We start from the raw sequence: 13,220 nt of genomic DNA, 5'->3' as shown, positions 1-13,220 counted from the left end.
AAAACGTTTGTAACACTTGTAGCAGCAAACTTCAAGTGTATACAATTTTGATTAGCATTAAATTCTGTCTGTCTGGTGGTAAGCATTCCCCCCCAGGTCGCAAAAAGAAACCTGACTTCTCCAAATATGGCAGAAAAATGAAAAAATACTTCCACGCAAGTGGACATTGAAATTAATGCCGATTCGGTTAAAGTACACAAGCCCACAGTGCCAACATAACCTGAAGCCACTTCTGTTTTCAAAGATTAAAAAAAAAAAAAAATCTGCTTTGCTTACAATCACATAACAAATTGCATTTAAATACTATGAGCGGTTCTGCAGCAACTGTATAAAAAAATGGCAAAAATTGGCCACGCCTACACTGCATTGTTCAATTATTAAAATATCATTTGCAGCATTGAAAAATCGGCCACACCCACCATATTATAACGTATCTAAAAAGTAAAATATTTTTTTTGTTGTTTTTTGGATCACGCTGATATGGGTTGAAAAGATTCGGTCTAAATCGAATATGATTTTCTTACTAGTTTCATTTTTTTTTTTTTTTTTTTTCAATTTTTACGATTGACACAATTGTTTAATGACAGAAAATATATACATAAGTAAAAGATTAAAATTCTCATATAATAAATGTAGGCAACAAAAATCATAAAATATATAATTAAAAATATTTTTCTGCACCTTTTAGCTCTAGTCTTTTTTTTTTTTTTGTTCTTTTTCGAAAGAAACTAGAGTAAACTTATAAGTGTTTAGCGTTGAAATATTTCCTTCTTGGCGGAAGTTCAAAAGAAATATTTCTTTTACTTATCATGAAGTGTTTTTTGTCGCCGCGATTTGACAATACCTTTAGCTAATTAGGTAAAGGAATGTAGGGAAAAAAAGACCATTTAATGATTATCTTACAACGAAAGGCTTTCATCGCTTACCATATTTATCATATTCATTTGCTTAGGTGTTTTTCCATCTGCGTTGATGGAATTGATAGGAAAATATTGATTTAAGTGCACTATCTTTGCATTTTTTTCATCTCCATATGTCTTGCATCCTTTTCGATGGCTTTTTTGCTTCTCTCTTCCTCAACTGATTACCTCACCGTTTCCGTGTTCATATCAACACCTTGTCTTTTGCCTATAAATCAATATTGATTTGTTTTCCTTAAGGCAAACTCTTGGCAAAAATTAACATTTTCTCGAAATAAGTTTTATTTCAATTTCTTTTAGCATTTGTATGTGTAGTGACATGTAGTGACAGAATTAGACCATTTGGAAACTATTTTTAAAATCGCTAAATAAAACTTACATTAGACACGCATTTAAGCAAATTAATACCTAAGCAAGATTGTTGCTAAATCATTTCTAAAATTATACGCTTCAGATGAAAAAAGGGCGAAGGGGTACAAAAATTTTCCTAAACAAACATATCACATAAAATGTATTGCTTCAGCCCAATACATTGTAATGGCGTATTTGCCGTCACGAAAACGAGTTCGTCTATGCGAAGAAGATATTCCTTAAACATTATAGTCATTATTCAACCATTAATCATTCGGGTTCATGGTTGATGTTATGGATTGGTTATATGCATTGAAAGAAAAAAAACAAAAAAAAAAAACAACCGCAATGTTGAAGATTTCGTAAAATCTTTAAAATTGTCCTCAATGCGAAAAGCAGAATGTATTAAATGGTGTGTGTCTGTGTTTCCAAATATTTTAGATATTGAAATTTCAATTACAACAATGTTAGTGGGCAAGTTTTTCTTTTAGCTTAGGATCGAGAATTACCTAAATAAGAAAAAGTGGTTTATGTGTCACGTGCCGTCATTCCAAAAAAAAACTATTTAGAATCAATCTGGCGTGAATAACTATTAAACATTATTAAACACTTTACTCAATAAATACGCAGGATTCCTAAACAAAGACAAAGACAGATCACTAAACTCTCTGTAACGTATAAACCAACAGTCAGAATGCCAAGATGTGGATTTTTCAATAGTCATTCTACATCTCCATGGCCAGAGTTGTGGGGGAACGGTGGTGATCAGGAAATATTATAGGAAAAGTGGGATGTAGAATGAAGATAGTGTTGGTGAAAGTTCGCCATGAGACAAAAGGTACGACGAGTCGCGGTAGTGTGTCGTGTTCAGTTAACTCCAGGACGGTTGAATGAGAACTCTGACAAAGACGTGTAGTCGTCCTGAAGGTTTTAATTGGTAGACATATCTCTTTTATCTCTGTAAAACAATTGTCCTGAATGTACCAGTGAATACGCGTAACGCAGCTCACGTTACAACGATGATCCAGGGTTTCGGGTATGCTGTACACACTCCTTCGTTGTTCGTCGCCTATGAGAATCTTTCGCTCTATACGGTTAAGGGCCTTCAAGCAAAGTTGGGAGGCTTCCGCCCATACACGCGAGTTATATTCTAATGTTGGCTGAATGTAGGCGGTGTGAATGGTACAGATATAGGTACCAGAGGAGTATTTTTATCCACGCTTTAAAAAAACCTGATCCCTTGAATGCGTCTTTCGACGTTTCGAACACAAGAATACCCAAGAAAAACATATAAAAATAAAAATATATAAAAAATATATAAAAACTTACTCAGTAAGTTCGTAGAATGACATGCAAATGTAGGATGACTACTAACGAATGGATATTATTGGATGATTGGCGTTATTGAGGTTAGCACTTGTGTAAGCCAAAGGTCTAAGACAAGGACGTTTGTATAAAGTTTGATAAATAATTTCGGAATTTAAAGTTAACTTTTAATGTTAATATAAAATTTTAGTTTTTATTTGCTTGCATTTTTACATTCCTCTAGAGTATATCGGGACTTAAAGGAAGCAATTGCCAACAATATAGGAGAATATCAAGATAGTAAATTTCCTCACTAGGGATTGTCCATGCCAAGATGCCTTCTTCAATTTTCCGCCCCATATACGTATCGTAATAAAATAATATGCAAGAATTTTTCATGAACTCTGAATATATATATATATATATACATTATGATATTTATCATATCGAGGCGATAAGTGTTCGAGACATTAGAAAGATATTGTATTCTCTGAAGTAATTTTGTAGTTTTTAAGAATATTTTAACTAACTGTTTAATTTTTTAACACCAAAAACTTAAAAAATTTAACCGAATAACTTACTACAGCTTCTCGTTACAGAAAGACTTTACTGACGACTGTGTCTTCAATGAGAACATGGAATTGCACAACTATAATACTTATTCGTCAACTTATAATTCGAATGCGCGACGAAAATATTATTTGGCATTAAATCGGCACGGGGAACCGCGCAAACTGCAAATACCACCAACCCGATCGCTAGGTAAATTAGCGACATATACGAATGCTATAACTGAAACGGTGCCGCAAGAGCGTGTTGAGCAATTAATCGCGAAAAATTTTGGAGCAAATCGTATAAAACATGGCATTCGTCAACTCTGTGATACTGGCAAACCATTGATCGAATTGATCGATAGTAAACATTTTAAAGCACGTCCTAAGTGCAATCCAAATAGTAGTAGTTCGAATAGCAACAATAGTAGCAGTAGCACTAGTAGTAGTAGTAGTAGTAGCAGTAGCAGTAGTAGTAGTAGTAGTAATAGTAGTAATAACAACAGTCATAAGAATATTAGCTTAGATAGCAATTTAGTTAGCAATTATGGCCAATTATTGAACAACGTTCCTGCTGCCAATGATAAAATTAGATTAGAAAACGCTAGTAGTAGTAGTGGTAGTAATATAAATAGCAATAGTAGGAGTAGTGGTAGTAACAAAAGTAGCAGTAGTAGTAGTAGCAGTAGTAGCAATAGTAATAGTCATAGAGATGATATTCATGAAAGAAGTAGCAATAGTGGTACCAGCCAGAGTAGTATTAGCAATAGTCAAATTTATGGCCATATTAGTGATAGCGCTACAAATAGCACACAAGCCAGTCATCACGTTGGCGGTGTCAAGAAAAAGAAGAAGAAACGAAAATGTCGTCCATTGGAAAATGAAGAAGAGCATAATTGTCAACGCGGACCGCAAGCCTTACGAAAAAAAGCGAACAGCACACCGGGTGCGTTAGGACCCAAACGTGAGCAAAAATGCCGTGAACTTTTGCTACAGCAACAACAAGCTCAAGTCGCCGAAGTGATATTACCACCTATGTGCAATAAAATGGCTGGTCATAAGAAATCAAATAACAACTCCAATCAGAAGAGACCGAACAACAATAAGAATGGTTTCGCAATGGATATTTTGAATTTGGGTCATAATAATCGTCGAGGCAAAAAACTTAATGTAAATGGTCGTCAAGCAGCTAAACTACATCCGATGAACGGATTCAGGAAACGACCAAAAAATCCAAAAAGAGGCAACAACAACAATAGAAAAAAACAACAACAGCAACAAGGCACTACACAGAAAACTACAACCGCTAATACTAGTCCCCCATCCACTAGCCCCAAATTAATTACAAGTACGACAAGTAGCAGGAGCACTACAATTATAACGACGACAACGACGACTACAAGACCACGCTTTTGGGAAACTACCTCGTTAATACCCACCACAACCATGTTTGATAATTTCGATTTTCAAACTGAAACCACTAGCGATCGGGGTGAACGGGAACAGCGCAACGTACATTTCCCTTCATCTATCGAAGAGTCAATAGAAACCTCAGCGGAAGAGCACTTAATCACAGACAACGAGGATTCCGAAATTGATAACGATGATCTCGAGGTAAATGAGGAAATCGATGAAGTGAGTTATGACGATGATCTATACACGGCGAGCAGCAGCAGTAGCAGTCATTTGCCACTTACAAACATCGATACAAACACTCCACTCACAGGTGGCGCTGAAGATTTCCTTTACTACGATCAGCTAGATTTGTGAGTTTTCCAAGCCATATATAATTCAAATTATTTATTAATTTTATTTCAAAAATAATTTCTCTATGTACATTTTATTAATATTTTTTTTTTTTTTTTTTTTTTTTAATGCAATAATTTTGGTTTGTAACATAAACAAGTAAAAACTTTGTAGTGGGTCACGGCCTACCATTGAATACCCTACACCATCCTACGCTTATTCATATAGCGGCTTTTCAAAATACAGGCGGTATATGGGAAAAGATTGAAAAAATTGTCCGATCCGAATCATTTTCAATTACGTGGTAGGTGTAGTGAACTTTATCATAATATTCTCAAATAGTGTGACTTGTAAGTTAAAGAAGAAGAAAACAAGATGGACGGACGGACGGACGGACAGATGGATCGATTCAAAAAGTGATATTAAATCAATTGCGTATGATAAAAGATGGATCTATCTATGCAAATCCTTCTGGGTGTTACATACATCTACACGAACTTAATATACCTCTGTATTATCAGCGGTGTAGGGTATAAATGTGGCAACAACAACAACTAATTATGAATGTATAATTTATTATTTATTTATTAATTTTCATTTACAAGGACGCATACAAACACCCATACATGGGCACATATACACACACATGCATACACGCTTACCATACCAACGCATAAACCGACAGAAGCCTTTTCGTGTTTTTATTTATTTTATTCTTTATTTTTTCTAAATTGTTTTCTTTTTTATTTAAAATTTTGGAATGTATTGGCTCTCATTGTCTCTCTCTCTCTTTCTCTCTTTCTTTCTATCTCTCTTTCTCTGTATCTTATTTCTTTTATTTTCTCTTAACTTTTTGTTTAAATTTCTACTATGTATAACCAATCATGAAGAAATGAAAATAGTCATGCTGCATTTGTTGGTATATCCTCCTTGCATTATAACAATGACAATCATATCTTGTAATTATCGATGATGAAATGAAAATTGTATAGAAATAGAAATATTTATTATTCTTATTATTATAATTTTTTTTTTTTTTTTTTTTTGATTATAATTAATTTATATATATGAATACAAATACACGACAGTTATGATTAGATATGAGCTTGAGATTTTGATGATGATGATTATGGTGATGTTGGTAATGATGATGGTGATGAAATTGTACAAAATTGTTATAGTTTAGCAGCAATAAATAATTTAAAAATATTTTAAAACGCGCACGCATTCAAATAAACAAACACACATTATATATTAACAACGTTACCATATGATTAAGCAAAAGGTATGTTGTTTGCAAAGCATTTAAATGTCATCTCAACTTATGTTCTTATAATGATATAATAAATAGCGTTTGCTTATAATACAATCGATACTGAAATGTTTAAAAGATAAAGAGAAGAAAAACGAAAAGAAATTCACGTTTATGAAACCAATCTGACAAAGATATTCTTTCTATATAATGTATGTATAATAAATGATAAGCAAACGCAAGATATTTGTAAATTTTTTGCAACCAAAAGGCATTTATTGAGAAAATATGTAACAAAAAAACACACATACACACACACCGAGAGACATGCAAGACAAACCAACAAATTCAATTCGAATTCATTTATAAATATACACATATGTACATACATCACACACAGTCATCCTTGCAGCCAGATGGCTTCTCTATAATCATCTCATATATTTGGCATTCGCTCGCGTTCAAATAAACTTCAAAACATTTACTTTCCCTTTCTTTAAAACCCTATATATCATTACATTATTATATCGTCTACTTATCGTTTATAGTCGGAAATCTTCGTTTCATACATTTCAAGTAAAAGTGTAATACTTACCATATCTCTGCTCAAGATTATCAGTCATCTCTGATTGGATTTTTACGTTTGGAACATTACTATCGTATGTAAAGTTATCTAAATGTGCCGCACCTATTATCCTCCGCTCAGATTACCTTATCATATCTGGGGCTATATATATATTGATCCAATTAATTAGTATCTGTGGGATGCAGCTTTGGAATTTTTTTTTATTCGTAACATTAGAAGTTTTCCTATATATAACGCCGTTTGATCAAAATATAACGAGAATTTTTTCTACTTTCTCAAGAATATTTATTTGTGAATGTCCACTGTTTTTAAATTAGTTCCAAATTAAATCTGTACACTTGAGCGAACGAATTTTTTATCCTGCAAAATGCTGATGGAATTGCTGTTCGGATATATTTTTGAGATGGGTTGAGTTGACTATCGCTTTACCTTTAGCAGAAAAAGAATTTAAGTTTTTAAGTATGGGAGATCAGAAACACTTACAGTGTAAGAAAGAGAAAGAAAGACAGAGAGAGCGAGGTAGAGAGAAAATGAAGGAGCAAAGTTACCCGCAGGTCTGCAACGGCTTAGTTGGAAGTTTTTATAAAATCCTGTAATTACGGTGCAAAAGCCACTGAAACCAAAATCCATCTGACAATAATTAATCAAATTCCAGGGCCCTTCATCGAATGAATTCATTTAACTTTATTTTCCTTTTTTTTTAATTTCTGTAGCTTAGAACATTGCCAATACTTTATCGCTCTTCCTAAAACCTCTATTGTTATTTAAAGTCCTTTTTAAGACCTCCAATAATTCCGCCATGTTCAATAAAGCAGTGTCCTTGATAACCCTTTCAAAAAATCTGCGTTCCCTTTAAAGCAAAGCAAAAGAAAGAAAATTTTCCATAGAATTTACGGTGGACGCAATTCGTACTTTATCGTTACTTTTTGATCAATATAATATGTCCCTTTTAAAAATCAAAATTCAAAAATCAAATTTCAGCCTAAATTTTATAACAGTAAATTTTAGTCCTGTATGCGGTTCATTTGGTTTGAATTTTTTCAAAAAAAAAAAATTTAGGGCACAATTGACTTAAGGCACATTTTTTTAAATCTATGATTAGCTATATCCATATAAATGTGTGCACAATATTCAAAGGCTGAGCGTTTGCCCAGACGAATCATATATCGCAGCATTTGTATCGCGTATCGTCCACTGCAAACTTTTCAAATTTTGTGTTTTTATATAATTAGGCGATAGGTCATAGTTGATAACTAAAATCCATATTTCCATACACCGGTTTATTTAGATGTGCATTTTTGGAAAAAGGGCTATGTTAAACGCTATTGTGAAAGTGTTGATGATCGACTTGATCTGATAGATAGTGTTTAGCCTTTGACGGAAGCTTCAACATTTTAGAAAACGAGCTTATTCTGGCAAGGGCATCCTGATTTCTATGTCGATTTGGGACTTTCTCATCTTTAGTTTAGATATATTTGTTTATCGAAAATCGCTCAAGCGACGAACAAGTCAGTGTTCGCGGTTTTGATTATCAGTACGGTAGTCCTTACTGTGGTCGTACCTATCAGGGAGGGTGCAGTCGTTGAAGGCATAATATTTACCGATTGGGCATATACACCTACTACACTATGACTACCTCGCTGTCTATTCACTCCTTTCTGACCTTTTTTTGACTTTCACCTTACGACGCGCATAGGGGCCATATCTTGAGTTATACTAAAGAAACGAAAACAGCACTAAAAGTTAAGTTTTAGAAAATGTTTTCTGAAACTTTTGACCTGTGCAAGCTTATGTAATACTTTGGTCGGCGAAATTCAAACGTAATAGTTCTCTCTCTAAGTCTTTAATATTTCAAATCATAACTACACTCTTACCGGCCTCAAAAGAGCTGCACATGACGCGCGAAAAAATCCCTGTTCCAGTTGGTATAAGCGGAATTTCTTTTTCATCGTATCTGACATAAAAGTCGAAAATTTCAAGTACCAGGAAATCAATTTTTGCAAAAAATTTACGCAGAGATTCAATAAAGTAGGCATATGTTATAAATTAATTGGGTCCGTTAACGTGAAAGAATCCGACTGCAACACGGAAGGTCAAAAAGTAGCTTTGTTTTGCCTTTGGCGACTACGCAAAGTTCCAACATAACCTTAATATTGATCAATCAAACGTTTTTAGACATTTTACCTTTAAAAGGTATTCAACTGCCGCACTAGCAATCTTATTCTGAGCTTGAATGAGTCGACGGTTGGGGTATACATGCCTGAACTTGCTTATATTGGGAAAGAGTCAACTGCTCAACTACACTAGCATCACCCGAGTTTGTGTTTATGTTTATTTGAAAATGAAAATTGGCTCAAAGGCATTTAAGGAAACTTGGCTTAGTAAGTAATACGCCCTACCAATTATTATATGGATCCACTGACCATCATCAAAATATCTCAAAAATTTGCAACCTATGAGTGGTTGAACACAAAAAAGCAAGACGGACAAACGGACAGACAATCTTAGATGGATTGAGAAGATGATTTCAAATACGTTACAACGAACGGTGGGTCCACCTTGATTCCTTCTGGAACACACCCTTGTGGTGTAGGGTGTTAAAAGAGCAATCCTTGCAAGTTATTATTGGAGATTTCTGAGCTCCTAAAGTCTTCAGCAGAGCAAGATTGTTATATTTTTTCAAAAATACTCAAATCCTTTTTAACTACATTATCGAACTATTCGACATTTTTTATTATCCTAGAATAAAAGTCTACGATTTTTTTTTTTTTTAATTATTTTAGTGAAGTTGTATTTTGTGTTTATTTATTTGTTCATTTGTTTTTTTTTTTTTTTATTTATTACTTAAATCCATTCTCCAAAATTTGCCAAAACTATCAACACAAACACATATTTATTTATTAAACACAAATTTTATTGAAATCATGCACTTATGCTCGCACATGCAAACATACAATACAAAAATAATAATTGCAAAGTATTTGTGTGAAAACAATAAAAAATAATATCCATTTCATAAAAAAATGTGTGATGGAAACATGATAATGATGAACTACTGTATGCCATAAACAAGAAAAAAAAATTCATTGTAAATATTGTGGAATAAATAATGAAAAACTTAAAATCTATTTAATTTTTTACTTATTAAAACCAATTAAAACAAAAACAATAAAAAACACATTTAAAAATAAATCAAAAAAAAAAAAAAAAATTAAAGAAAATAAAACAATTTAGTTTCTAAGCATAAACCTCGCTGCCTCTCAGTAAGTAGTATAACAATAACAATAATAATAATAAACTGAAAAAAAAAAAACAGAAAAATGTAAATTAAATAAAATTTAACAACAACAAATATTTGAAAGCCGCTGCTTTTATTTTCAATAAACGAAATTCATCGAAAATAAAGAAATCGATTCTATTTTCTTGGAAATTCTTGTTAAATATATTTTTGAATAAAATTTTTACCCGAAATTTCTTTTTAATCCCGAATCCCTGCCCTAAACACTGTATCAATTGTGATACATGGTTGGACTAGGTTGGTCTGGATGTGTGCAATATTTAAAAGAAGTTGACATATAACGAACTATTGCTTGGTAAATCTATTTAAGCTTGTTTTGTCCGTTTGTCCGCCTTGTCAAGCCACAATTTTTGACATATTTTGATGAAATTCGATGCAAAGAAGTGTTTTAGCCCAAGGACAAAACCTATTGCACATGATTCGTATTCGTGTCACTTTTCCCATATAAAGTCGCTACCTTAATTCAAATAGAGTAGTGTGCGGCCCTCGCCCACTATATAGAATTTTTACCTTTTCAACAGTGAATTAGTGAAACTTCTGGGCGAGCATTTCTTCAATTTTTAAAACTAACCTCAATAATATTATTTTATAGTTAAAAAATGTTGCCATAGCGCCAGGCTAGTGGCTCAGTTGTTTTGTATGAAATTGCACGTCCGAGTCTTGTGCTTTATAATGCCATTAAAAGTTCTCCGTAGCTGATAAAGAAATCTGCTTAAAGAGGCGAGGTAGAGGAAGGCTTCTTAGAGGCTTATTTTCCTATTACGATTAGTAGGATTCTCGTAGTGTATGTCACTTGTATATTAACAATTAGTTTCATCTCAGTGTATCAACTTTACTATTTCAGGCTTGTTTTCACGGCAAACCATTTACAGCCCGCATTTAACCAATCCTTTATAAGGGAAGTTTTTATTATCAATTACAAAAAGACAGACATGTTTAGGGTGTTTATTATCATCATTAGATATGTCACTAGCGTTGTACGAACTCCTAATAGAGAGGACTCCTGTCGACACCAATACCAGGAACAGTGGGTCTCAACTGGCCTCCAGCATCCAAGTATCATAAAAATATTTCACTTACGAACGATTAAAAAGTATTCCAAAGCGCTGTTTCATATCCAATTCTGGCACAGTCATCCAAAGCGGATTCTTGTAAGTAATCGGGATAAATTTTTTTTGCGTTGACGTTGAAAACTTCAGCAGATCGAAAGAAAACGTTGCACATAGTGGGCATGATTCGTCTCTCGAGTCCAGCCGTGGCGCAAAGGACCCTTATGAAGGATCGAGAGAAGGGATTCATAAAAAACAAACAAAGAAATTGTAAATGTACAACGCTTTTCCCAACGTAGCTTGGATATGTGAGGCTGTCACTCGTCTGCGTACTATTTATTATGTGCAGCAGGACCTTCCACGATTAATCTAACTGTGTGATATAAGTCACTTTTTTCTACATGATTCCAGTATATGAGGCCGCGATCAGTTCAACGGACTATTTTACTGTATTTACTACTGCAATAGAATTTTCTTTGATCAATGTAAGCCGTCAAAGCTTTGCAATAATCAAATCAACGCTTCAAATGAAAAAGAAAATACTTCAATGACGGAACACAGTGACTTTATCATGCGAATAATCATTTATCCATTTTGAGTAAAAATTATTTTAAAAAAAAATTTTTTTTTTTACTCCAGAAAAAGTTTATTTTTTTTTTTGTTTTTCTATTTTTAAAATATGCTTTAATTTTTTTATAGTAAAAGTATTCCAACTGCATGATGCTTGCATTAGTTTTAGCATGTCAGGCTTGGGACAAATTTAACATCTTTACAGATATATGTAAATATATAAATTTATGAAAAGATACTATGGTCATAGGTTATAATCTATGGTTAAGATTTAAGGTTTGGGTTGATTGAAGTATTTTTTTTTTTTTTTTTTTTTTAATGTTTTTGGCAAACTTTTCGTTATCTTTGATCAAATTCAAAATTATTCTAATTCGAAAACTTAACGCTTATATATGTTTTAGCCTACCATTGAGTCTATGGGAATTAACTGCTCTACTGTGGATTATTGCATGGAGCTTATACGGAATGGAACCTTCTTAAAAATTCATTAAGTTACGCTTTAGTTTTCCGTTTTCGTTTTTGCTACGAGTACCTTTTCTTAAATGAAAATCGAAAAAACAACAAAAACTTGAATATATTTTTAAATTTAATAAATATAGATAGATAGAGAAGGCATAATAAAAATTCTTATTATTTCTGTATTATAAATCTTTAGAGAGATAGTTATGTATTTGTAAGTAATTAAGGCTTAAATAATTTCAAAGAATCTGAACAATTTTTTTTATTTTTTTTTGTAGACTTTTTCTTTCTCTATTTATTTATTTTTATCTTTTTTTTTTTTTTGTTAATATTAAGCGCAAAACTAATTCGAAGCAATCAAGCCATAATACATTGTTCCTAAACACTTAGTGGTTTTTTTATATTTAATTATAAAAATAATTTCACTAAATTGTTTTCTATATATATATATACATATATATATTTATGCATATATGTATATATATGTATGAATATATACATGAGTTCATATTTTTCCCATCTTTAGAATTTGCTTTACATCATTTTATATAATTAATTTACTTTCATGTAAACATTAAAAAAAAAAGACTGAATAAAAAGAAAATTATTTTGCAAAAAATGAAAAAAGAAATATGAAAAATGTTCAAACTTATAGAACTTTTCGTAAATCTGTCTCTTTCCAAAGAAAGTAAGTAAAACTCTGCTTAAACTGTAAAGAAGAATAAAATCCCAACACTGAGTACTTGTAGGTGACATTGCTTTATTCACTTGGGGAACTCTGACATATAAGTCTGATCGTTAAGCTGTTTGGTTAGTTTGCTAAATAAATATATTTAATAAAGACGTGTCTTATCGAAAGACTAACTGATACGTCTGCAAGTGCTTAAAGAAACAAGGAAGAACACTACATAAGGCTGCGGCTGAATATTTTATTTTGCAACAAGTAAAAACATTATGTAGTTGAGAGAGGCCGGCTTCAAGATATCCTGCACCAATTCGCCCAGTAGAACCATTCATTCGTTTAAATAATAAAAATACACCAATAATTGCACATTATTTTCATGCAAGACTTGTATTTCTTGACAACGCGCATATGGAGAATCAACGCAAATCATCATCGGACATGATCCAAA

At 32.5% G+C, this 13,220-nt stretch overlaps 1 protein-coding gene across 2 annotated transcripts in view; it reads left to right on the top strand.

The window, feature by feature from the left end:
- Positions 1 to 12,339, top strand: part of LOC119638119 (probable cyclin-dependent serine/threonine-protein kinase DDB_G0292550) — a 143,625-nt gene extending 131,286 nt beyond the window's left edge. Inside the window, exons 3-4 of one of the 2 annotated variants that reach the window (XM_038034749.1) lie at positions 3,176 to 4,893; positions 12,030 to 12,339. In XM_038034749.1, coding sequence (XP_037890677.1) covers positions 3,176 to 4,893; positions 12,030 to 12,108 — 1,797 coding nt within the window. In that variant the 3' untranslated portion in view covers positions 12,109 to 12,339. Of the gene's footprint in view, positions 1 to 3,175; positions 4,894 to 5,763; positions 5,928 to 12,029 lie in introns of those variants that run through there. The other variant, XM_038034750.1, reaches the window with a different exon arrangement.
- Positions 12,340 to 13,220: the final 881 nt, after the last annotated feature.

This window comes from Glossina fuscipes, unplaced genomic scaffold (assembly GCF_014805625.2).
Source record: "Glossina fuscipes isolate IAEA_lab_2018 unplaced genomic scaffold, Yale_Gfus_2 73, whole genome shotgun sequence".
NCBI classification, from domain to species: Eukaryota; Metazoa; Arthropoda; class Insecta; order Diptera; family Glossinidae; genus Glossina; species Glossina fuscipes.
Note: the sequence above shows the minus strand (reverse complement) of the source record. Positions and strands in the feature narration are given on the sequence as shown.